Raw genomic sequence first — 26,551 nt, 5'->3', positions numbered from 1 at the left:
TGGACAGAAACTCCAGGGGTCCCACCAGGGGTCCTGGCTGAAAAGCAGGAGGAAGTGTCCACACTAACCCTAAAAGGATCTCTCTGAAACAAAGGGGGATTCACTTTTAAATGTCTGTAAACCGGCGGGCTGCCCCTCCCTCCCCCCTTGGCTACAAGACAGTCCTCTTCCTTGCTGATCCCTTTCTGGATGTAGGGAAGAAACCTGGCACACAGCCAGGGTGGACTGGCCTCCAGGGAAACTTACCTGCTGTCTGTCTTCAGTCCCATGACATCCTCCTTCTCAAACGGGATGCAGAGGAGGGTGATCTTGTCCCCAGACTTGTCGGGGGCCCCATCCAGCTACTTGGACTTGGGCAAGATGAGGAGTAACTCTGTGAAGTCCTCGATCCTCTTCTCCACCACCCTGCAGTCCTCGTAGATTGAAGGCCACGTTGGTGAGCGACTGCTCGGCTACCTCCCCATGCAGCACAAAGACAAAGAGCTGAGAGTCATTAAGCGTGGTGTCATTCAGCTCCTCTGCACGTGGAGCTTCTCGAAGCCCTTGGCCGATAGGCAGTCGGTAATGGTGACAAGGCCCACGACCTTGCAGTGGGTCTGGAAGTCGCTCCACCCATTCTCGGGCGCATAGTGGTGCCTGTAGTGGATACAGAGTGCCCACTGGGAGCCGCACGGGCTGATCTGGCTCACCGAGGAGATTCGCTTATAGATGCAAAAGAAATTCTCCTCTGAGATGATCCCCACGGGTTGGACCACCACGGGAAGAGTCTCATAGTCCTCAGCACACTGCACGTAGTCAGGGATGCTGATGTTGCAGGCCCTGCCGAGAGGGGAGAGGAGATCGAGGTACATACTGTTCTGTGGGCTGTGGGCCCATCTGGGTTGCGGTGACCTGGTGTGTACCAGTCACAAGGCAAGGGAAGCCAAAGCAAATACGGGGATACAGTTTGTCCTCAGAGTCTGCACATGGCTACCGTAGCTCGGATCACGTTACCCAGCTTTTGGTCCAGGCTTCCTGCCCCTGCAGTGTAGGGTCATTTCTTGTTTTCTGTTTCCAAGCACCTAGCAAGGCCCTGATGGAAAATCACTGCTCAAAAATGCTGAATAAATAAATGAACAAAGGAACTGCTTTCCCCAACCCCCTTCAGCAGAATATAAAGAAATATAAAGATCAAAAGATCTGGATTTCTATCCAATTTATTTGAACTCCTAAGCTGCAGAATAATGGATAAGAAAACTCTCCTTGGGGAGGACGGTACAGTTCAGTGATAGAGCACAAGCTTAACATGTACGAGATCCTGGGGTCAAAGCCCAGTACCTCATTTTAAAAAATTAAACAAATAAATAAACCTAATTATCCTTCTCAAAAAAAATTTTTTAATTAAAAATTCAAAAAACACCTTGCAATTGACACATCATTGTAAACTTGAATAAACTTCAATTAAAAAAAAACTCCTTGACTTACAAGAATATATCTGGATTACACAAGTTTGCAAATGTAAAATGCCTAGGGTACCACCTTCATAAAAAGGAGGGACTGTACAAATTTACTATCGCTCCTTTATGAGCTATATTTCCTTTTGGGGGGATTATAACCTCTCAGAGTTAATTTTCTCAGATTAAAAAAAAAACATTACCTGATTCTCAGTACTGCTGAAGAATCAGATAACTCTAAGAAAGCATCTGACCCACAGAGGTTACTCAATAAATGTTTGTTGAATGAATGAATAAACAAACAAAGTGAATGCTGCTCCCTGCCACAGACCATCATAATGGTAATACCTGGAAATCCCAGGTCCACGTTCCACCCGACTCTACACTAACCCTGTGTGTTTCTCTAAGCCCCAGTTTAATCGTGAATAGAAATGAGGGCAATAACACAAACCTCAAATTGTTACTGAGTCAGTAATGAATTGTACCCCAACATTGCAAGATGGAACCATTAAGGAAAACTGGGCAAAGTGTCCATAGGCCCTTTTCATATAATCTCTTAGAATCACATGGGAATCTACATTACATCTCAAATAAAAAGTATAATTTTTTAAAGAGGTTATTGAGGTTAAGTGAGCTCACTGTCTCAAAAAATGAACACACAGTACAAATAGGACAATTCCCAGCCCATGAGATACACTCGGTTAACATTCCCACTGAACCCACTGGTCCCTTCAACTTCAGAGCACAAGGACGGGTCCTCGTGGCAATAGGCCACTGCACCTAAAGTTAAGAAAGCTAATGGTGCCCACTACCAAGAGCCCCTGTCACCACCCTTGTTCTAATTTTCTATTTGTAATTTTTTTTATTAAATAGAAACTCCCAATTGCATAGCCTTCACTGACCAGATATCATGATTGCAGCCCTTCAAAACCTGACCACAGAGATCATGATGGCAGCCCTTCTTGGTGAAACAATAAAATGAAAAGCCATTTCCACAAGATCTCTGTGTAAATCTACTAGGGAACTTCATCCTGGACTGAGGAAGTGGACTGTGGAGGAGGGGGCAATCTCAGGCACGGAGAACTATGGGCCACCTGTCCCACGATGGACTTTAGACTCAACCCTCACCCTCCAGGAACTTCAAAATACACACCGACAGAGTGCTACGGACAAGATTATTTTTTTTAAACAAATCCCTGAATCCCTAGCAGGTCTTTTTTCTACCAAGACACAAATGACTTATGTGTATAATGTTTCAAAAAAGCCCTAAAAATTTATCACCCCAACTTGACACATCAAGAAACAGAGGTAGAGAACTTTATCTCATTGTACAAGATTAGAAAGAGGCCATGTCAGACACCGTATTTAAATCGAAGCCCCTGCTCCAGTGCTCAAACTAGAAAGTGTGACATACTGCCCCTTTCCTGCCCTCTCCCTGCAATAAATCTCTGAAGAGTCTTTTCTGTGCCACCTGGAATCACAATCACATCAATTTTCCACAAAGAGCTATGTCACCCCTTAGAGGAATTATCAAAATCTAAAGGGTTGGTTTGAGAGAAGAGATTTGCATTTTCTGTTTCTCAAAGGAAACATGGCTTTAAAAGAAACTGAAAAGCACTTATCTAGCCTAAGCCCTCATTGTGCAGAGAAAGAAACGGAGGCTCAGAAGAGATGAGGAAAGGGCCTTATTAACAAATATAGCCTCATTGCAGCACCAAGTCAGCACTGGGCACTTCTGGAGGAGGATCTGGGAGGCCCAGGAGAATGAGTGTTAGAAAAAGGAAAGAGAAGAAGCATATAAGGTCCTGTCTCTACACCACCATACCATGAAATTCCACCAAATTACCCAGTATGGGTGCACCAAATATTAAGGTGGGCTAAACAGGTTATAGAAACCTGGAATTCTCAACCATAGTGGAAATTCCAACATTTACTGTGCTTTTTCCCCAGTTCAAGCATCAACTCAGTGGACGCTCCGTACCAGGGACTACATGAGGCCTGGAGTTCTCCCAAATACAGATCTCTATTACCACGTGTGCAAACCACATAAAGGCCACCAGAAGAAAAGTGCCCACAGATAAGATGGAATTACTGAAACTGAAAACTGTCAACCAGCATATATTACTAGCAAAAGCGGTGCTGCTAGAAATCGACTCATGGACATAGAAAGCAAACTGTGGTTAGCAGGCAGGAAAGGGAGGATTAATGGATACACATTAATAAATATAAAATAAATGACAAGGACCTACTATATAGCACAGGGAACTATATTCAATTTCTTGTAATGAGTTTCCCTAAAAAAACTCTAAAACAAATGTATATACATATACATATGTTTATAACTGAATCTCTGCTGTACACCTGAAACTAACATTGTAAATTGACTACACTTCAAAAAAAATAATTTTATATAATAAGTAAAAATAAAAGCAACGCCATTAAGAAAAAATAAAAGAACACTCTAATCCCCTTAGCTGTAGGTGGTGGAGAATTCTGGTTGCAAGCACCAACTCCGCTGGATCATTCCAGCACTGGCTGTCACTCTTTCTGACCCTCAACGAGTCACTTGGCTTCACTGAGGTTACTTTTCTTTTCTGTGAAGGCTACAGTTGCAACTAACAATGTATAGAATCTCATCATTCACAAGCCCAACAAATAGCGAGGACTTCCCATGGGTCAGGCTCTGGAGAGATGAAAATATAGGGTCCCAGATATATTCATGGGTAGAAGAATTTTATTCCATAAAGACATTAATTCTTCCTGTTTTCATAGGCAGATTCATTGCAATTCTGTTTAGAATTCCTACCAGATTTTTCATGAAATATAACAAGTTAGTTTATGGTCAGGAATAGCCAAGAAACTTCTTTAGAAACACCACTGGGGAGGGGTGGATAGATCATTCATGTCCACTGGTCTTTCTGAAGTGATGAAAACGTTCTGGAATAATAAAGGTTGCACAACTGTGAATATGCTAAAACCTGCTGAATTGTACCATTTAAATGGATGGACTTCATGGTGTGTGAACTATATCACAATAACGCTGTTATATGAAAAAATATTTCCTGACAATTATTTTTCTGTTTATACCACTAGTCTGCCTCACAATTTAAGAAAAACAAAAAACCAAAGCAAAACAAACTGTGCCAGGAGCTCTTTAGGACTGCAATGTCCCTGGGTCTCCAATGCCTCTGGTGGTGCTGTTCCTGTTAAAACACACTAGCTGGGCTGGGCTAGTTAGAGACTGTAACTATCTTTTTAAGATCTACGGTCTCACGTTTCACCCTGGGAGAGGGAAGGAAGGAGGATGTCACAGCCTCATACCTTCAGTTCATTTTTAAGTGAACCAAGCCTTGCTTTCAACACTGTAAACCCTCGCAATATAAAAACACGTGACATCAACAAGCACCGCCATCATAACACCTGAAAGTGTTCAAGGTACTTACCTGGGGCAGAAACACTAAGAGAAGAGACCGAAGCTCGCTCAGCACTGACACTCCCTTTTCCGGACTCCAACTGGAGAAGCTGGGCATTACAGCCTGAGGCTCTCAGCCCAGGGAGCAGCGCCCACGCCACTGATCTGGTCCTCGGGGAGCGGGAAAGGGAGAGGAGTGCAGCCCCGGGGTCGCGGGGCAGGGAAAGCAGAGGCGGTGGAAACCCTGTCTGCAGCGCCGCTCGGAGGCCAGCCCAAACCCCAGCCCCAGCCCCAGCCGCCCGCCCCGGTCCGGGTCCGCAGACCCGGCCCGCCCGGGACACAGCCGGTCCAGGGGCGGGGACGGGCCGGCGGCCGAGGAGAGGCAGCCCGGGAGGAGAGGACTCGCGGGTGGGAGAGGGGAAGGGGACGCCAGCCGCGGACTGAGGGGAGCCCGGCTGGGTGAGAGGCGGCAGGGGCACACCTGGCCCTGGACAGGTGTGACCGAGGTGCCGGGGCAGGTGGCGCGGGCAAAGTGGTCTGGCCTGAGCAATTCAGCTGAACACAGGCTGACTGGCGCCCTGGGGGGCTGTGACAGGCGGACCGCCCTCCCGCAGCCTCCTGACCCCTTTCCCGGGGGCCCCCCAACTTGCAATTCCACAGCCAGAGTCCCCGGCCCCAGGCAGGAGCCAAAGGCCTACCGGGCGACACAGCTGAGAAGTCTTTGGGCAGATCCCTGGCTTGGAGATGGAGCTTCCAACCAGCAGACCAGATAGCACCGACTGCGCATGCGCAGGAGGGCCAGCGATCGGCTCTTGGTTCTGTGAGAGAAGGTGGGACAGCGAGGGAGGGAGAAGATGAGAGCGGGTGGAGAGGAGGGTAAAAGTGGGGGGAGACAGATGGACAGGAGGAGCAGAGAGAAGGGAGGAATCTGGAGAGGGGAGGGTCGTAGCGGAGTTGGAGAGAAAAAGCTTTACCTCTGGGGCACCCCGAAGGAGGCAGCAAACCTGCCTCTGTACCCTTCTGTAACCCTTCAATGCCCGCAGCTCAAGTTTTACCTCCCTGATCCAGCCCTCCATCCGATGCTTCTGCAGAACAGCTACGGGTATCACACCCGTTGCCCCCACGGGGAGGTAGGTTTCCTTTTGCTCTGGGAACCAAGCACCCGCAGGTGTTGTCACTCAGAACTACCTTGGGAAGAGTACATATTCCCCTTTTACACGCTGGGAAACAGGCAGGCACGATCTCTGCCTTAGCTCCACTGTCCCAGGTGTTGGGCTGGCGGGGAGCGGGGTGGTACAAGATCAGAGCCCCAGACAGAGCAGACTGCCTGAGTGTTGGTGCAGAGTCCCCATCCCTCCTGGATAAACCACACCCCACCCTAGTGGAAACATCAAGGGCTCACAGTAGTTCCCTGGGTGTGGGAGAGCTGTCCTCATGTGAAGGAAAAGTCCAGCTGGGCTAACAAGCTAAGTCACAAATCTAAGTGTGATAAGTGTCAGTTTACTGATCTAAATTCTGCTGGGTTAACTCGTAAATCTGAAGTTTATTGTCAGTTTATTGGGCTTACAACCTAACTCGTAAATCCAAGCTCAACAAGTGTCAGTAACTTGATCTATTACAAATTGATAAGCTCCAGTGTACTGATTCCTTGCTTTTTGTTGTTTGAGTCTTATTGGCTAATACCCCCTTACTTGTAATTAAGCCTTTAAAACCTCATGTGCACGTCTTGGAGGTGCTCAGAACTTCGGAGCAGAAGCCCCTCTGAGCCCGCCGGCATAATAATTCTGAGTACTCCAACACTGCGATTCGTGCTTGTTTCTTGGCTGGCCTGTTTCCATAACACTCAGCTCCAGTGCCCAGCTTTCAAGGTAGATAGGAGTGTTACCATGTCCAAATTCATTCTCCTCAGTGCAGAACAGGCCAGTAAGTTGGGAGACCAGATGTTGGGGCATGGAATAGCAAGTTTCTGTAGACTTAGATGGCAAAATAATGTCCTGGAAAACCATCTCCCCAAGTCACAATTCAGGATCCTTTCCTACGTGCTTGGTTGTTACAAACTTCTTAGTGTAGGAATCCCTTCTTGTTAGAATCCTTTGTTCTTGCAGCTATCTGCCTGGGTCAGATACCTGTCAACCTCCAACAAAACAAACTTTATTTTCTCTTCTGCAATTTGTTATCTTTTAATGAATGAAAAAGTGTTAAATATCCTTAAAGGTCAGAGCCTTCAGAATAGGCTCTTCTGTATATTTCAGGCTCTAGGCAACATTGTTTTAGAAGCAAAATGAAGCCTAGGAGACAGAGCATAGGGTTAAATTCAAAGGAACAGATCTAATATGGGGTCAGATTTGTTCTGTTTTATTACCCGGGCAGAAGCCACTTGAGGATTTAAATCACTTTAAGTTAAAAATAAGTAAAAGTTTAAAGGAATTTACACACATAGGTGGGAATGTGCAAAGCATACCTGGAAAAGCACCCAAAGGATAGTAAACAGTGGCATCTCCAGAGAGGGCTGAAAGAACAGAGGATGAGGGAAAACTTCTTTCACTTGTGTATTTTGTGCTCTATTTGAGTTTTTTTTTTTTTAACCATTTGCTTGTATTTCTTTTTCAGTTAAAAAAATGTGTAATGGAGCAAAGGAGTATCTAGCTTAGCAAATACAGTAGCCATGGAATCACTGAGTCATCACTTTTGATTTAAGCCAGAAAGCATTTATTGACTCTCCACAATGTGCTCATTCCTGTTTTAAGACTTTTATTATTATTATTATTATTATTATTATTATTATTATTATTACTATTACTATTACTATTATTACTTTTATTTTATGAAATAATAACATGGTATACCTCACCCCTGCCCATGGCTGGTGGAAAACCAACTGGGTTTTTATTGAGTTGTTTTCCAAGGAGAAGAGATGTGTTATAAACAGAACACATCTTCAGGGCAAAACAGGCAGAGTGCTTTTCCAGCAGGCCAGATAGCTATGAAGGGTTTTCAACAGAGGCGCCCAGAAGCTGAGAGAGAAAGCCTCCAGGACACTACAAAAAGCTGCCCAAACTGCCTTCTCCATGGCACTACTGAACTAGGAAAGAACAAATCTGTCTCCATATTTGATCTGTACTTTGATTTTAACAAAGACAAGTTAATATACTCTGGTCTTTTCATGGGTTATGATGTCACAGAGGAGATGGACAGGTCAACAAGGAACCACTCTGCCGTGATCACGGAGCCGGGGAAAGGGATGGGCTGCAAGATGTATGATGCAGCCGCAACTGTGCCCATACTTCTAGGCAGGTATCCAAAGTCGCTTCGACAAGGTGTCAAACATTTGGGCCCACATCCTCATCAACAGACATGTATTAAAGAGAAATGGAAACATATAAAAGGCCAATACCCTTGCTGAGTACACCGTCCAAAGTGCAAAGTCTCAGTTTGACAACTGGCCATCTCGGTTCCCTGGGATTTATTCTTGGAGAACCTTAAAAACCACTCCTCTCTCCTCAAGAAGTGCTGCATATTTGTCCTATCTTTGGCTCAGGGATGGAGCACGTTCAAGTGAACTTTAATGTCTGCACAGATTTGTCTGTCTTTCTCCGGGTTCACTTGTCCATTCCAAAGAGGCCTGAGCTAAGTCCATCCTCCGTAAGATCAATTCCCTCCAGTGACAGCTCACTGAGCCAGCAATTAAAAGCCAATTGAACAAGACTGTCCTCAGCTAAAAAGTTCACCCACCCTTCACTGTTTTCTTAATCTCTTCTCCTGGCTAATTGCAAAAGACTAACACCTCCCTCCACCAAGCTAACCAACTATGTCATTTTGTCTCCCCAAAGAGAAAGTAAGGTCCATAAAAGAGGAGACAACTGCATAGTCACCTCTGAATTCCTAGCATATAGTAATGTCAATAAATAGAACTATGATTATTGCTACTTTCCTTTAAAAGCTTTCTGGTTATTTGAATGAGACCTTGGAAGAGAGGTGTTTGCTGTCCAGTATCTTGATCCACAAGACTCTGGAGGCCTTTTTCGGAATGGCTGTTCACTGATTCATTCAAAACACAACTTATCAATCAAGGAGAAGCTGTGATTTTCTGCCAGGAGTTTGTGGTCACTCTCATGCCAGAACAGCTTTAACCTATATCCTTACTTTGGATTTGTTATTTTTCCCCTCTTCCAACAAAATTGACTTTCCTTACTTTCTTGCCTTGAGGAATTTTTTTTCCAATTTCACCCTTTAGTAAACCAAGATTCTCGGGATGGGCTTGGCCCATAATACGATCACCCATCCAACTCCTAGTGTGAGAGGCCTGGGGCTCACCCCCTGCCCTCCTGTCAAGGCAACTGAAAATCAGTTTAGGAGCCAACCAGCACCCCAGGGCTTCTAAGGCTCGTGTATCTCCCAGAACCCCTGCTTTCTCGTTTGTCTTGGTTTCTGAAAATTTCCCCTCACTTTCTTGACTATTAGTTGTGCAGCTTGAAAGATGAGGAAGGAAGGTTTTATTTCTTAATCAGCATTTTAAAGAACTTGTGTAATGAAGGTTTCCACGAGTTTCTAGAACCCTCCATTGCTGAGACAGAAAACACACTAGACATTTTCTAAATTTAGCTCTCATGTGCATTTTTTCTTTGCTTTTGTTTTCTTAACTGTTAACAGACATTTTTTAATTAAAAAAAAATAAGGCCCCAAATAGGATAGAACATTGAAAGGGCAAACAAAATTAAAGGGCAAAGATAGAAAAATGATAACTACTCTACAAAGTTAATAAAATACATACACTATGTATCAGAACAGCAATTCTCAGTAACAGCTAATTGAAACATGACGATGAGGTAAAATTTCTCTCCTGTCAGGACATGGCCAACAGAAAATACAATTAAACCAACAAACTAATATCTTAAGTCTGGTGAGGTACAGAAGCCTACAAGCTAAATGTGTCTTCTTCTGGAAAAGAGGGAGACTCATCAGCTATTTTCTGTGGAGCCTGAGCCCACGGGGAGGACGGTGAAGTGAGCTCTGTAAGTACCCAGTTAGCAACGTGATTGATGAATAAATAGACGTGAGCTTTGATGACAGAGGTGATACTAATATTCATTTCTCCTGTAAAGTATGATTTCAAGTTCAGTGATCAATACTTCGGCGTCCTCAAGTGTTGAGATTATAGGAAAATGCACAGCCTGGGCCCAGACTTCCTCTTTCAGCTCGTGACAATGCACTTAGATGTCTCAAGGTCACCTCCGACTCCACCTGCAAAGAGTTGACTTAATGGTGCTCCTCCCATAGCCATCCCGCCCAGGGCACCTGGTCGGGGGGTAAGATCTCCCTGCCTGTCCCAACTCACTCCCATCACTCACAGATGTGAATGGACTCCTCCTTCAGGGCCCAGATATCCTCAGTCACCAAGTCCCACCACCCTCACCTGACCTACCTGGTACTCACTGGCACTCACTCAGCACTGACACTGTGCTGGAGACCACGCTGCATACTGTGCACACGTCATCTCACTGGATCTCCACAACAGTCCTGGGAATTGGGTACATCACTGCTTCAATTGATTAGATAAATTGTTTCACTTCCTTGAGTGCGTCATCCAAAGTGACACGGCTGCTGAGCCACAAGCCTGGGCCTGAAAACCACTTGAAAATTGAACACTGCTACACCTCGCAGCCACTCTACTATGACTCATCACATCATCTCCTGCTGAGCCTTCTAAATGTTTCCAAGCATTCTATGAGACAAAAGTGAACTACGAGAGCACCCCACTCCCCTACTTAAAATCTGTCAATGACAGTCCACTGCCCTTAGGAGAAAGCCCCACCTGGCCTGAGCACAGCCCAACGGCTCAGCATCTGCATTCCCTGCGCGGCCACGCCGCCTCACCCACCACGCAGCTCTACCCGTGCCGTGTCCAGGACAGGGATGCTGACTCCGTACAACCAAGGGCTTGTCTCACTCGAACAATGAACACCTTCTTCAGTGTTCATCTTCTTCATTGCTAACACTCAGAAAAATGTTTTCTCAGGATGAATCAATATCTTTTTCCTTACAACTTCCTATCATTGATAATGAGCCCCCACCAAAAGAGAGAAGACCTAATTCTCAGTCTCCTTATCAGTAAAGTGAGAATAACAGGGAAATATGTGAGGTTTTAAGAGAAATAATATTCATGTGAGGCTGAGGGACAATTCCATCATACAGTAAGCACTCAATATGTGCTTACTTAATATTAATAAGAATATATTGCATTCTAGCAACTTTCAATCAATGTTTTATGACTTTGTCCAACAGACAACTGACAAAATTTTAGACGAACCCCTTTGAGCAGATCAGCACAAGGGTACTAGGAGAGGTAAGCGCGGACTCCAGTTACAGCTGCAGCCACCCAGCAGTACGGGGCGGGGACAGTTTGCTCAAACTCTTACATGTTGCTGAGCATTTAGTTGTCGTTATTGAATAAAGACAGGTGTTCTTTAGTCAAAGCTCCTGAAACATAAATCTTCAAAGATTGATGCAAATTAGGTTTCAAGTACAACATTCTCACTAGAAATTATTTGAAAACTTTAGTCTTAGCTACTCCGCACATCAAAAGGGAATGTTCTTAATGTATCTGACTAAATACAACGAAAGGGTTGCTTAAAAGAAATTAAGAAGAAGCCATCCTGAATAAGCTCTCAGTATCATCTGCAAAAAGCCCCACCCAAGGGTCTCATTTCTCACTTCCATATAGGGGTTCAGGTAGCTTAACTTGGGTCTTGGTTTCTTATAACACGGTGCGGGGAATAGTTGTGGATAGATATATGTAGCAAATATATAGCTAGGGTATTTGCTGTGAAGGGATTCTAGAAATAAGAAGATTGATAATATAGTCCCACCCATAAGAAACTCAGCCTTTCCACTTACAACAGCATTAAAAACAAAATGAGAGATTCATTTAACAAAAATTTACAAGTTACGTACATTGAAATATTTGAAGTATCACCAAAATAAATTTTAAAAGATCTACATATATGGAAGACATCCCAATTTCATGGAATCATAGACAATATTATTAAAAATGTTAAGACTCCTCAAAGTGATCTACATATTCAGTGGAATTCCTATCAAATTTCCAGCTGACTTCTTTGCAAAAATTGAAAAACTGATCCCAAAATTCATATGGACGTTCAAGGTGCAAAGGGCAGCCAAAACAACCATGAAAAAGAAGAGTAAGTTGGAGGACTCACTTTAAAGGGTAATAAAATGCAATAGTACTAAGTCAGTATGGTACTGGAATAAGTTTGGATAAATAAATCTATGAGACACAATAAAAACCCAAGGGGAAAATACTTACATTTACAGAGATTTTTCCACATGGGGGCCAACAACACTCCATTAAAGAATAGTCTATTCAACAAATGGTGCAGGGACAGCTGGGTATCTGCAGGCAAAAGAATCAATCTGGAATCTGAACACCCATATTTTATATAACAAACAAAAATTAATTCAAAATAGATCACAGGCAGAAATGTAAAAGTTAAACCTATAAACTTTCTGAAAGAAGACACAGCATAAATATTTGTGGTCATAGGATAGGCTTTGGTTTCCTAGATACAATACCAAGAGCACAAGTGATAGAAGAAAAAAGCAGATAAACTGGACTTCATCAAAATTAAAACCCTTTTCTTACAAAGGACATCATCAAGAAAGTGAAATGACAGGGGAAATGGGTATTTCAAGTCAGAGAGTGTGTGCTTAGCAAGAAAAATAAAATAAATCATTACATCTAATTATCACCCCTGTAAAGAAATTGTTTTAAAGTTTAAAAAAAATATAGTGAAAGGACAATGTGCAGAATAGAAGAAAAATTTTGCAAAGCATGTATCTAATAAGAGAGCAGCATCCAGGATATATAACAAATGCTTACAACTGAACAATACAAGAAAATAGACCCAAATTTTAAATTAACCACGAATTTAAATAGATATACAAATGGCCAATAAGCATATGAAATGATGCTCAGCATCACTAGCCAAATCAAAATTAAAATGAGATCTCATTTTACACCCACTAGGATGGTTATAACCAAAACACGGACAATAACAAATGTCATTCAGGAGGCAGAGAAACCTCATTTGCGGCCAGAGGAAAGGGACAATGGTGCAGCTTCTTTGGAGAAGTCTGGTATTTCCTCAAAAGCTTAGAGTTATATGGCTCAGCAATTCCACTCCTACATATAGAGTCATCCATCAGTATCCTCGGGGGGGTTGGTTTCAGGAACCCCACACCCTGGAAACCATAATCCAAGGATGTTTGAGTCCCTTTACAATCAGCCATCTGGATCCATGTAGTGGAAACTACAGGTATGGCGGGCCAAATGTACAGCCAACAGAATGAAAACAAATTCTCATAAAAAATTTCACATCAATATTCATAGCAGTATCATTCAGAGTAGCCAAAAGTTACTAACAGTATCCATCCATCAATGAACGGATAAACAAAATTACCAAGAATAGGCCCACAAACTTTTGGTCATTGAAACTTTGACAAAGGAGGTGAGAACATACAATGGAGTAAAGGCAGCCTCTTCAGCAAATGGTGTAGGGAAAACTGAACAGCTGCATGTAAATCATTGAAGTTAGACTACTCCCTCACAGCATACACAAATATGAATTCAAAATGTGTTAAAGACTTAAACATGTAGACAAGACACTATAAATCTCTTAGAAGCAACCATAGGTAAAACATCTGACACATCTAAACAATGTTCTCCAAGAGCAGTCTACTCAAGCAATAGAAAAACAAACAAAAATATACAAGTGGGATCAAATTAAACTTACAAACTTTTTCACAGCTAAGGAAAGAGTAAGCAAAACAAAAAGGCAACCTACCTATGGAATGGGAGAAAATATTTGCAATAAATGAAACTGATAGGGGCTTAATTCCCAGAATATGTAAACAGCTTTTACACTTAATAAGAAAGAAAAACAAACAATTCAATTCAAAAATGGGCAGAAGTCCTAAAGAAACATTTCTCCAAATAAGACATACAAATGGCCAGTAGGCACATGAAAAAATGTTCAATATCATTCTCAGAGAAATGCAAATCAAAACTGCAATCAAGTATCACCTCTAACCAGTCAGAATAGCCATCATTCAGAAGTTCACAGACAATAAATACTGGAGAGGCTGCGGAGAATTGGGAACACTCCTATACTGTGGTGGGAATGTAGTTTGGTGGAGCCAATGTGGAAAACTGCATAGATGTTCCTCTAAAGAAAAAAATTGACCTCCCATATGAACCATCATTCCCACTCCTGGGCATATATCTAGAAGGAACCCTAATTCAAAAAGACACCTACACCCCAATATTCACAGCAGCACTATTTACAATAGCAAGATATGGAAACAACCTAAATGTCCACTGACAGATGACTGGATAAAGAGGTCGTAGCATATTTGTCCAATAGACTACTATTCAGACATAAAATAATAATAAAATAATGCCATTTGTAGCAACATCAATGGAACTGGAGAATGTCATTCTAAGTGAAGTAAGCCAGAAAGAGAAAGGAAAAAACCATGTGAGATCGCTCACATGTGGAATCTAAAAAGAAATAAATAAAACAAAGAAACAAAAAGATAAACTTATCTATAGAACAGAAACAGACACAGGGACATAGAAACCAAACTATGGTTACCATTGGGGAGAGGGTGTGGGAAGGAATAAACTGGGAGTTCAAGATTTGCAGATACTGAGTATGTAAAGAATAAACAGCAAGTTTATTCTGTATAGCACAGGAGAATATATTTAATATCTTATAGTAACATATGTTTAAAAAGAGTATGAAAATGAATACAGGTATGTTCCTATTTAACTAAAGTGTTATGCTGTACACAAGAAACTGACACAACATTATAAACTGACTAGACTTCAATGAAAATATATTTAAATAGACCAAAAACGAAAACAAAGACAAAGGATACTATCAAACAAAAACAACAAAGTACTGATTCAGGTTACAATATGGAAGAACCTTGAAACTTTATGCTAAAATAAGCCAGACACAAAAAGCCAAATAGTGACCTTTAAGGTGAACTGTATCTAAGCGTTTATTGTACTACTCCTGTAAATTTTCCGGAGGTTTGAAATCTATCAATATGAAAATAAAATGTATTATACATTAAAAACTTAAAACGCTTCCTCACAGGAGGGCTTTAATTATTAATTGCAGAAACGCATGTAAAGCGTTTGGAACAACACTTTGCACGTCCACACACAATCACTGCTGTCACTGCCACTCAGAGGGTGGTGCCAGCGCTGATGAGAGCTGCCTCCACTCGCTAACCTGCAGACAGAAGTGAGGGCCTGAGATCTGACAGGCAGGGTGAGCATGAACCTGGGTAAGACCCAGCCACGTCCCAGACTCTGCATTACCCAACTTTCTTATACAAACTGCAACATCTGTAATGTAAACATGCTTGAGGGACGTATCTTACAACAGAGGGAATACAGACAATGTTTTACAGTAAATATAAATGGAGCATCTATTGTACACCTGAAACTAATATCATATTTTAACTCATCTATATCTTTATAAAAAATTAAAAAATAATTTTAAAATGTTGTCACTTTAATATTCAATTCGGTTTTTAAGTAACTACTAAACAGCTCAGAATGTATAAAAGCATTTAATTGTGCTGTTTGTTTACATATTTATTTACATTCAGACTCTTGTTTAAAGAGAATTTAAACAATTTTTTTAAACATAGCTTAACAACCATAATAAAAAAAAAAGGCAAAACTGAGAGTGAAGAGAAAATGGAGATTCAATACTTAAATGAAACCAGGGGGAGATAAACTCATAAAAATGGATTCCATGAAGTCAGGGCAAGTGTTAAAGGCTGACTAGGAATTCAGCTGTAAGATTCTTGGCAGCTAAAGCAAAAAGAAAAAGATGATGGGGCGGGTGGTAAAGCTTAGGGTGCACGGGGTCTTGAATGTAAGCCCCAGGGCCTCTACTAACAGATAAATACATCTAATTACCTCACCCCCCAAAAGAGTTCCAAAGAAAAGAAAAAGAGATATTTCTTTCCCAAAAAACTCTGATATTAAATTTGGATTAAATACATAAAAAAAAAAAGAAAAATAGAGAAGATAAGTGACACTGTGAAGGAAAAGGCCAGCTGGGCTAACAAGCTAAGTCACAAATCTAAGTGTGATAAGTGTCGGTTTACTGATCTAAGTTTTGCTGGGCTACCTGGTAAACCTGAAGTTTAGTGTCAGTTTACTGGGTTAATAAGTTAAATCGTAAATCTAAGGTCAACAATTGTCAATAACGTGATCTTTTCCAAATTGATAAGCTTCAGTGTACTGATTCCTTGCTTTTTGTTGTTTGAGCCTTATTGGCTAATAGCCCCATACTTGTAATTAACCCTATAAAACCTCATGTGCAGGTCTTGGAGGTGCTCAGAGCTTCGGAACAGAAGCCCCTCTGAGCCCGCCAGCGTAATAAATCTCAGTACTCCAACCCTCTGAGTGGTGCCTCTTTCTTGGCTGGCCTTTTGTTTCCATAACAACACAAGCAATAATGCCCGTGAGATAAATCTGCGGTAGCTGCTGTCAGGTCCCCATGTCTCATGTGGGAAAATCTGAAACATCCTTCTCACCACTCAGAGTCATCATAAGCCCACCCCAACCATCCCGCCATTAAATGCAGGAGCACAAGCAGGGCCCAGCCTTTGCTGTCTCTGTGTCATCACAGTGAGATGGGATGGAAGGGGGCAGAGAACAGCCATTCAAGGAAAGCCACAGCAATTAACATCAAAATGGTGAAGGATTCAACCCCCAATAGGCCTTGAGGCTCAGGATGAAGAGATTTAACTTCTAGCAGATCTTAAGCTTCAGTAAACACCCATTGTAATAGTAACATGGTGAATAACATGTCCCAGGCACCATGGCAGTCCCAAAGTTAGCTACCAAATGTCACAGGGTGGGAAATGGCCAACTTCCTGGGAATCCCAGCCCCTTGCCCTAAGGCTGGTCCTTCTACTTATTAGCATATGAAACCACCAAGCCCAAGAAAACAAGCAACACAGCGCCACCTCGCGGTCACCACTCTCTTTCCCTCTTTGGAGAAGACAGACCTTCTGTCTGTGGGGTGTGTACCTACTTCTAATCTGTGCATGAAACCCCCACACCTCGTGACGTTTCTCTTGCATTTCAATGTATCTGTCTGAATATATATACCTTTACTCAACACTGGCTTGCTCTTGAATTCTTCAATGCATGAAGTCAAAGAACAAAATCTGGTGGGGCACATCCCATGGGCTCAACGAAAGCCTGGGACACAGCCCTTCTCATGCCCAACGTTTTTTATTCTTGTATCAACAGGACTGGGCTGTGAAGTGAGGTCTGAGGCCCAGCTAAGGGACAGAACCAGCTTCCAGGTCTCCAATTTGCGGGCAGCCTCTCCCCCAGCTTGGGCCTTGGGGTCGGCCGTGTTCTCTGTGTTTCTCTGTTGTGCTGACTCCCCAGCCAGACAGCGTACTCCTAGGCCTGTCCCCACAAAACCCTTCTCTCCAAAATACAAGCACGTCATGTCACAATCCTCTTGTTCAACCAGGAAATGTTCAGCCCACTTTTTTCCTCCCCAATAAATTACCCAACTGTCCTCCCTCCCATCACATCACTTCTTTCTTTGTGAGAACTCTGCACTCGCCACACCCCATCATGAACACAGGTGTCTTGCTGGCTGTGACCGAGATGTTTCTTTCTCACACAGCAAGCGTCCTTTCACTTTCCCCTTGTTACCTTAAAAAAGCCTTTCCTGAGTCACCCACCCCTCTGATTATGAACTCACAATGTGCTGAAGTTGCAGTCACTATGTGGATACATCCCAGTTTTGGCTAGGTTTCCATCACAAGATCTTCATTAAGGAGCTGCATCAAGAAGTTTAAAGAGGCTATTCTTACATCAGAGTGGAGGAGCCTGCAAAAAATTTAAACGGCTTTGAAGAGAGTGTTAACCAGGGACAGAGATGTCACGGGTCCTAGTCAAAAGTGTCATGAGGAAAAATGTTCTCCCAAGGCTCAGAGTGGCTTCTGAACACAGAATCCTCAGGGAGGAGGTGACAGGCAGTGATTAGGGTGGGTGATACAGGTTACGCTCCCCCAGCTGGGGAAGAATAGTTTTTTTTCTGTTTTCCAAACAATTTCTTACTACCTTTTTCTCTTATTGCCACATACCATTTCCTACGAATTAAGCATATCAATGTCAGTCATTTGGGCCACTTGGGAGAAGCTACACGATGCCATTCACAGGGATGGGGCATGACAGCCACACCAGTCTAGGTTGAAAGACCAGCGGGGGTATTTCCAAGGTAATCACGGGCATGCAGCAAACTCCCCAGTTTCAATGACCTCATCTCAAAGCTGGGGTCAATAAAACTACCAAGCAAATTGCGTGAAGATTATGGCCGATGTTTACTAGGTAAGTGCCCGTGAAAGCTGCCGCTTAAGGGGGAATGTGTACGATCAATGAGGCCCTGTCTACCTGGCCACTCGCGCCCTGCCTTCCTGCCTTGGTGCAGCAGCAGAGATTGTTTAGCTGAGATGAACGCCCCCAGAGCAGCCCCGATGGGAAACCTTCCAGCTCTGCACGACGAGACGTGTTCCTTTCCTTCTCATAGCTGATCACAGTTTGCTGTCATCTCTTTTTATGTTTATCCCTTTTCTAACTGCCTCTCCTTCGGAGTTTTTGATCAAGCAGCACAGGGCCAGGTGTGTCTTGTGGCCTGCCGGATATTCTGGGCAGGGAAAAAGCCTACCCCACATCTGGCTCTGGTGCTGAACAGAGAGGGCACAAGGCCCAGGGGCCCAAGCTGAAACGAGGCCCCTGCACCCAAAATTATGGTCTGACTTTGGGCAAATTACACAGTCTTCTTTATGAGATTCCTCATCTGTCCATGAAAATAACTGCCCATGGCACACAGAGTTACAAGGATTAAAGGAAATCACCAAATTTACAACCTAGCCAAGGGGCTACCAGTGCATCCTTAACAGACAAATGCTGCCTTTACGGCTCTGACACACGCTTAGCGGGGCGGCGCCACACAGTGAACACTGCTAAGTGCCAGTGTGTTAAGTGCTTCATGTGTGCTATAATACTCTTTAAAACTTACAACAATCCCAGGAAGAAACGAATATTATCATGCCCATTTCACAGATTCTCCAACAGTTTAAGAGAGTTTATATTCTAGTCCAAGGCCCTATGGTGAAAAAATGGTGATTTAAACCGGAATCTGGGCCCAGGCCTTGGCTCCATCTCTATCCCATCCACCTGACCACTTGCTTATGAATTCCACCGGTCCAATACACAAGTTTGCAGCCGGCCAGCTCTTAAACGCAATGTGTGCCACCGTTTGTCAGTGTTGGTTAATTACCATAAACAGTTCTCAGAAACCACTACAGTAAAGAATGGTCGACTTAAGGAATTCTGCACTGAGTTCTCCTGTAATGTGCAGAAACCCTTCCCTACACCACCAAATCCCAGTGTATGCTTCCTCCATGTATATGTTTGCACACTGCTTATTAAAGTAGAAGGTACCTGCAGTAATTCCATCTCGGTTGCTTTCCAAGGTTGCAGATAATCCATAATCAGTCTGTGAACGAGCATAGTACAATGTGAATGAGAATACTGCAACCATGACAGTAAACAAAGAATACTGAAACCAAGTCATTAAAGGCTGCCACCACCCCCCAGCTAGGACAAGCCTGCAGCCCAGCGGCTACAGCAACTCACAATGGTGTCCTCTGAGCAGAATCAGAATAAGAAAGGACAGGCTACTGGTCCTAGATAGCTAGGTGCTTGTCTAAAGAATGAATTCAGTGAGTCCAAAATATTTGCTTCCTCCCATACATAGAAAAGCACTAAAGTCTTGAACTTGAGATACCTGGCTTTCTTTAGATAACAAGCAATCTTTTATTGTTCCAACAATCTGGTCTTTGTTGTAAAGCTCCTATATATCCTAGCTCCTTCGCAACCTCTTTGGAGTAGTCCCTCAGAGAGATCTGGCAGGCTGTCATCCCGGCTCGAGCCCTCCCGCCAAATAAAACATAACTCTTAACTTTTAGGCTGCACATGTATTTCACTCAACAGTTTTGGACACCTTGAAGGGACCCACGGCAGACTTCTCTCCACCTGGACTCTCCGAGTAACCGGAGCCTTGGTACCAGCAGTGGCCCTTTGTGCCATCCGTCTCCTCGGGGAGTCCAGATGAATTTGGGTGAGTCTCTCCTGGTTCTCAGATCTCACATATTGGTTGATCATCCTGAGTTTTATCTGGCGGTGTATCCAGGTACGTGGCCCTCCAGTTGAAAGAAATTGGGGTGAATTACCCACCCAGTGGAGACATACTGGGTGGGGCCTGGTTGAAAGATAACAGGAAATACCCACCTTGAGGAGATGTCCAAAGTGGGGCTGGTGGAAATATATGAGGAAAATACTCACCCAGGGGAGACATCCCGAGTGAGTCCAAGTTCGAAGACACTGGGTTCAGGACTGAGTGGTTAGGTAAGAGGCTGGTCTAATATTTTCATCAATTTGGTTACAACCATTGAATTTTTCAGGATAAAAGTAAAACTCTTATGAGGAACCTTTCAACTTGAAAATTCAGACCATCCTCCTGGCTCGTAACAGCTTTCTCGGGTGACAGAGAATCTTCCAGCAGTGGTAGTGACAAAGACTTCATGTCACAGAGTTGTCCCTGTGGGAAATCTTACTAACAAATTTATTCTGGGAACCCTACCTTACAATGGGGAATAGAACATACAAAAAAAAAATAAAGAAAAGAAAAGAAAAGAAAAAGAAATAACAGATTGCCTGTCTCCAACTATTACCCCAGCCAGGTTTATGTACATACAAAACTTACAACAATAATTGGGAGTAAGAAAAAAAAAACTCACTCTGAAAGTAATTAACAAGCCTGATAAAAACATTTTTTGGAATTCTGAACTTATAAAAACAAAATCCCCTTTAGGGGGAACTTGGATTTCTCTTCCTGTGTCCTTGAAATGTAAATGTTTTATCTTTCTCTGGGTGTATTAAGTGTGTGTATGTATGTATATATATGTTTACCTTTTTTTTTAAAGGAATCCTTGGACTCTGCCACACAAAAGTTTCAAGTATTGTGTACATATGGTGGCCACGCAAATAAATTGGAATTCTAAGCAATTCTTTGATTGTACCAATTTTCAGATATTTTACCATCTTAAACTTTGCTACATCAGCCTGGACCACAATGGCCTTTAGCTTTTGGAGAGAAAACTTTGAATTTTATTTAGGCAACACCCCGACAATCATGTGGAAGAGCCACTTCATCTTATTGGTTTAAAATCACTATATATATATATATATAATTTATATATATATTTATATATATATAATTTATATATATATTTATATATATATATAAATTGATGGCCATATGATGGATCTTTTAATTTGGAAAAACTTTTAAATTGGTGAAAGTTTAAAGAGATCTCATTATAAACAGCTGTTTTATTGGTACCTATTAAAATCAAGTTTAAATGTAGAAAAATATATCTAATGGTTAAACTAAGAACTTAGTTAAAAAAATAAAACTGGTTTGAAAAGCTACATTTGTGTTTTTCCTTCCCAATAAATGGTTCTAGAGATGCTAATAAAAACTTAGAATAATTAATGTTAATTAAATTGAATAACTGGAAGATTGTAAAAATGTCATTAAAAAAACGATAAGTAGCTTATCCCAAATGGATAAATATTTTTATATGGTTATTTTGAATGAGATAAATAAAATGGACATTTTTGGATTTACATACAAGGTTTTGATACTACATTACGTAAAGTTAAAAAAAAAAGGACCAAAGAAATCACCTACTCCCCCCCAATATTAAAGTTCAAACAAGTCAGTTTTATTTACCACAGTTTAAAATATATGTATATATAGACTGAAATACTTGATCAATGATTGTGACAACAGACCAATTAATGAAATTAAAAACTGAGAAGGGCCTAAGCTCTTTGGCTGAAACTTGGGCATCCTAGAGACTTCTGTAAAATTATATACAATGCACAAAAAAAAAATGCTTCTGGCACTCCTTCTAGAAATAAGAATTATTGATTAAACCTAATAAATATAAAAATTAAAGGTATAAGATTTAATAAAATTGAGATAAAAGATTGTGAAATTGGTATATTTAAATGGTCTTTATACAATCCTTTTGCTTGTGTTTTGGGATAGTTATGTTTCAGTGGAAAAACGCTTCCCCTTCTTGGTATTATAAGGCTGTGCACATATCTGTCCCTCTGAAAATATTAATTGAACAAATTAAAGGAAACCAATATTGATACATGAGCCGTCCAATATAACGTAAATTTAAAAACTAATATTGAGTGGCTAATAAAAAAATATAATTAGAGTTTTACCCTGGGTTTAACTTATAACTCAAGGAAAAGAGACCTTACTAAATGCCTTATGCAAGCTTTGGAAGACATGATACAGTAAACCTTAAAGTTTTAAAACATGGAATTCTCTGTTTACAGCTCTTCTCACTGACACAAAAATGTCAATTAAGGAGATAAAATTGGGTCTGGATGACAGAGCAGTTCTCTGGGGACCTGGAAGAGAGTGTCTTTGTCTTGCAGATCAGAAATATAAATACAACAAGCAGTGACCTTAGACTGAGCCTAATTCCCTCAACGAAATAGAACTTAAGGCCAAGAAATTTTTGGCATTTTAGAACTCAGAACTCTGACGGGCCCTTCAGACTTTGTGAAGAAATCTTAACTGTCTGTTTCATAAATAGTATGCCTTAGTGATTTGAGCAAGCAAATTCAGCTTACTGCAACTTTTATTATACCTATCTTATAAGTAAGTTTTAAAGTGAAGCTATGAGATCTCTAGCTTTTGTCTGATTATAAGCCAGCGTACACATTATAGTGGTGAGATATTTCTATTGCTAAAAAAAAAAAGTCAAAGTGAAAGAGCTCTGCTTAATTGATGTAAAAAAATAAGAACTTAAAAATTAAGTATTTTTAAGATAAAAACTGAACAAATTGACTTTCAGCATCGCGTGAATTGGAAAATATTCAATATTAAGATAATATATGATATTGTTTAGTTTAAGTATGTTCTAATTAATATAGACATCTTTAAAGTCATCAATATTAAGTATAATATCTTTACTGTACCTAGGTTTAATGAAAGTCAAATAAGATCCTGTTATATCTGTTGCAGATTTGTCAAAAAAAAGACAGTATTAATGTGGTGTGGTAAAATTTTAAGTAAATTAAATGCAAATGAGATGATAGCTTTGGGTAAATATTTAATATATATTTTTAAAATGTATGCTTAAGATAATCTCTAAACGTTTGGTATCTTTAAATTCTAGAGTTGTGCTAAATTAAGTTAAATGATGGGATTTATTAAATAGCTATGCCATTTTGAGATAAAATAAGATTGAAATATGAATTACTTAATATTTAACTTCCTCTTACAGTGAAACTAAAGGTGTTTAGAAATATTAATAAATGGTTGGTGCCACACCGAAAAAGTCTCTATTATTAAGGGAATGATCTCAGTATCCAAGGAAAGCAATATAAATGTGTAAAGGAAGATATAAGAATGGAATTATATTTTGTTAATGGAAAACAGTGACTTTCTCCTGAAGCTGGTTACTTCTGAATGGAAGAGAAAATAAGGGACACACTAATATGAGTATAGAAACCTGTGGAAGGCTTGTGGAAAAGGAAACCTGAGGAAAGTGTTTTATACGTGGTCAGAATTGGCTAAGTTTAGAATCAAATTGGGCAACGTAAGTGAATCTTAGAAGTAAGCTGGTACAAGAATAGATTTGGTTTTCTCTCTGTTAAGAGGAAAAAATTTTCTTAAAATGTTAATCCACATTCAGTAACAGATTGTAAAACTTCTTATACCACTTAGCTGATCTGTTCTGCCTTTACTTTTGATATATTTTCTTGTTAATGAATTAGTACTACTTTACAGTGTTCTATATGTTTATCTGACCAAGTGTTCTGAAATCTTTTAACAAGCCCTACAAATATCAAATTCTAATTAAAGTTCTTTTAATCTCCTGTTAAGTTTGGGATGCTACAGATGGCCCCTGAAACATCCCAAAGAGAGATTTTAAACTACTAAGATTCATTTGGCATGTTAAATAACATGGTATTTTCAAATGAATCATAAAACTTTTAAGGTTATACTGAATGAGAAAATATTATTAATATAGATATTGTAGAAATTATATGGACTCCCTAAAATTCTGGTATATCTGAAATGTTACCAGTGATAATTAGGTTATAGTGAACAGGTTTCTTTATCGATTATAGTGTAACGGTGTTTAACCATGCTTTTAAAACTTTTGTCATTTATAGACAGTTAATTGTTTTTTTCTGCTGGTTTTGCAAAATGCTTTCTCTTCAAGGAGATTTACTGTTTTCTAATAAATTTCAAACTATAGCACTGAACTAAACAGGGTAAGAAATTTTAAAGTTCTAATGAAAACTCTCATTAAAAGAATTAGTTACATGGGATTGAGTAAACTGGTGAATATGATTATAATTTTTGATATTTTTTGAAATACTACTGGCTTTTAAGCTGTTTCCCAGACATAAAGAATCTCTTCTCCTTAAGCTAGTTATGGTTCACAGCAATTTGATAAATTATACCTATGTAATCACACTTGGAACAGTTATCTTTTCTCTCTATCTGATCCCTCAAGAGACTAAAAACACTTAGGTCCCCAGTGACTCTATCAGACAAATTAGGAAGTTCATCTCCTAATAGATATAGGACTATAAAGGTATTTTAAGGATTTTAAAGAGAAAAAAATGTACCTAAATCTGTAAGGCAGAAACCCATGAAAAGCCTTGACGTGGCTTTCTTGGCCTTAGCAAACCTTATTAACATTCTACCCTGAGACTCCGTATTAAAACTTCCAACACAGCCAATTTAAAATAGCCTATATTATCAAATAATCAGACTTCACTTGTAAAGAAATTAATCTTCATTTGGTTTTATTGGAGAAAACTAAGGGTAACCTTAGAGAGAAAAAAAAGATTATATTTTAGTGGATACTAATTCTAGTTTTGTTAATTGAGGTCCATATTTACTAAGACACTTCCCAGATCATTCCTTGCTGTTATGTCACATTGCTGTACAGTTTAATTGAATTATGAAAAGGATACAGTAGGTTTGTTTGTGAAGCTCAGTAATCTATCCTTGGGTAAAGTTCCAATGCCCCATGACCTGCAGCCAGGGAATTATACATACTGGAAGAGGGATGACTTAAATTACTGTCTCCAACTTGAATGGAGCGCGGGGACAGGTACAGGAGCTGGTTCCGGAGCCAGGCCCCTCCCCACCTGTGCTCCCCTCTCTCCCGAGGCCCCGCTGCCAAGTACTCAGGATCCGTGATCTTATGTCCTACTCTTCTACTCTACTCCAAACCCTTTTCCTTTTCCTTTTTCCCCTAACTATCCCCAGCTGGAGTGATTTTTCAATCACAGTATCTGAAAAAATTCCTGCAGCCGTAAAAGAGGTCTCCAGAGGACAATGCCCATATGCTGGTTCCTGAAGAGAGCCCCTGGCTAGGGGGACCCTCACCAACACTCACGGGGCATCAGACATGTTGCAAGGTCGGCCACCCCAACAAGAGTTTGCTGTCACCCCAGGGCCCGCACAGCATCCCTGCTCACAAAAATATAGTTGGCCCACTTATCGGTTATTAAGAAGCAAAAATACAAAATTGCTCATGTTTCTTACTAAAAGTATCTATGAAGCTGAAAAGGGAATTGTAATAAAAAAGAACAATTTTGACCCTATGTTTGATCTATTCCTTTGGCTTTAAACCTGTGCCCTGTTTTCTAGGCTCAGACTTGGTAGATCTGCACCATTTGTAAAAGAAAGTTGCCTTTAGCCTGAAATCTACAGGAAAGCCTATTCTCCTGGCCCTGATCTTTAAAAATGTTAGCTCATCTGCACTTCTGTAGAGATAGCAAGTTGCAAAATAGAGAATAACCTTTGTATTTTTGGAGGTTTTACAGGGGCACCATGATTTGTTCCACATGGACACTTGCAAGAACAGTGGATTCAGAGGACAAACAATTCATGCAGCAAGAAGTATGCAACAACCAACCACAACCCACCCCTTTTTATTATAAAAGGAGATTGAATTCTGACTTGGGGAAGATTATTCTCCAGGACATCAGTCTGCCGTCTTCTGGGTCTGCCAGAGTTGCAAATAAAGTCACTATTCCTTGCTCCAACACCTCATCTCCCAGTTTATTGGCCTGTCATGTGGCAAGCAGAAAAACTTTGGACTCGGTAACAAAATGACTGCATTGGAGGTAGTATTTATCCACTGTTTCCTTGTTTCCAATATGTAACATGCACATCATTTATGATCTAGTGCAAATAATTCATCAAAGACAACCACAAAAAGAAAGTATACTCACCTAGCTATCAACACTGAAGTCACAACCTATCAATTTTATATGCTGTTTAACAACACAATGGAAAAACCTAATATAGGGAGTTAATTCCACGGAAATAAAATTATTTCTACTCCTTCAATACTTTTTCTTTTCTTTTCTATTTTATTTTGTTTTGCCTATTGAAAGGAAAATAAAAGTCAAATCATTTTATTTCACGTATTTTTGTTATAGCTACAT

At 40.8% G+C, this 26,551-nt stretch overlaps 1 protein-coding gene across 4 annotated transcripts; it reads right to left on the bottom strand.

The window, feature by feature from the left end:
• Positions 1-252: 252 nt before the first annotated feature.
• Positions 253-20,247, bottom strand: LOC140694780 (trafficking protein particle complex subunit 9-like). 4 transcript variants are annotated; one of them, XM_072957852.1, is made up of 4 exons: positions 19,986-20,247; positions 19,424-19,478; positions 17,679-17,806; positions 253-819 (listed from the first exon to the last, which is right to left on the bottom strand). In XM_072957852.1, the coding sequence occupies exons 3-4, from the start codon at positions 17,711-17,713 to the stop codon at positions 510-512; spliced, it is 345 nt and encodes a 114-aa protein (XP_072813953.1). In that variant the 5' UTR covers positions 17,714-17,806; positions 19,424-19,478; positions 19,986-20,247; the 3' UTR covers positions 253-509. The 4 variants fall into 4 exon arrangements, 1 of the variants encoding a protein (XP_072813953.1); XR_012070413.1 differs by lacking the exon at positions 253-819 and adding an exon at positions 9,832-10,086; XR_012070414.1 differs by lacking the exon at positions 253-819 and adding an exon at positions 9,832-10,086 and having other exon boundaries at positions 20,018-20,201.
• Positions 20,248-26,551: the final 6,304 nt, after the last annotated feature.

The sequence above is a fragment of the Vicugna pacos genome, unplaced genomic scaffold (genome assembly GCF_048564905.1).
Source record: "Vicugna pacos unplaced genomic scaffold, VicPac4 scaffold_104, whole genome shotgun sequence".
In the NCBI taxonomy this organism is placed as follows: Eukaryota; Metazoa; Chordata; class Mammalia; order Artiodactyla; family Camelidae; genus Vicugna; species Vicugna pacos.
This window is presented reverse-complemented; position numbering and strand designations above follow the sequence as displayed.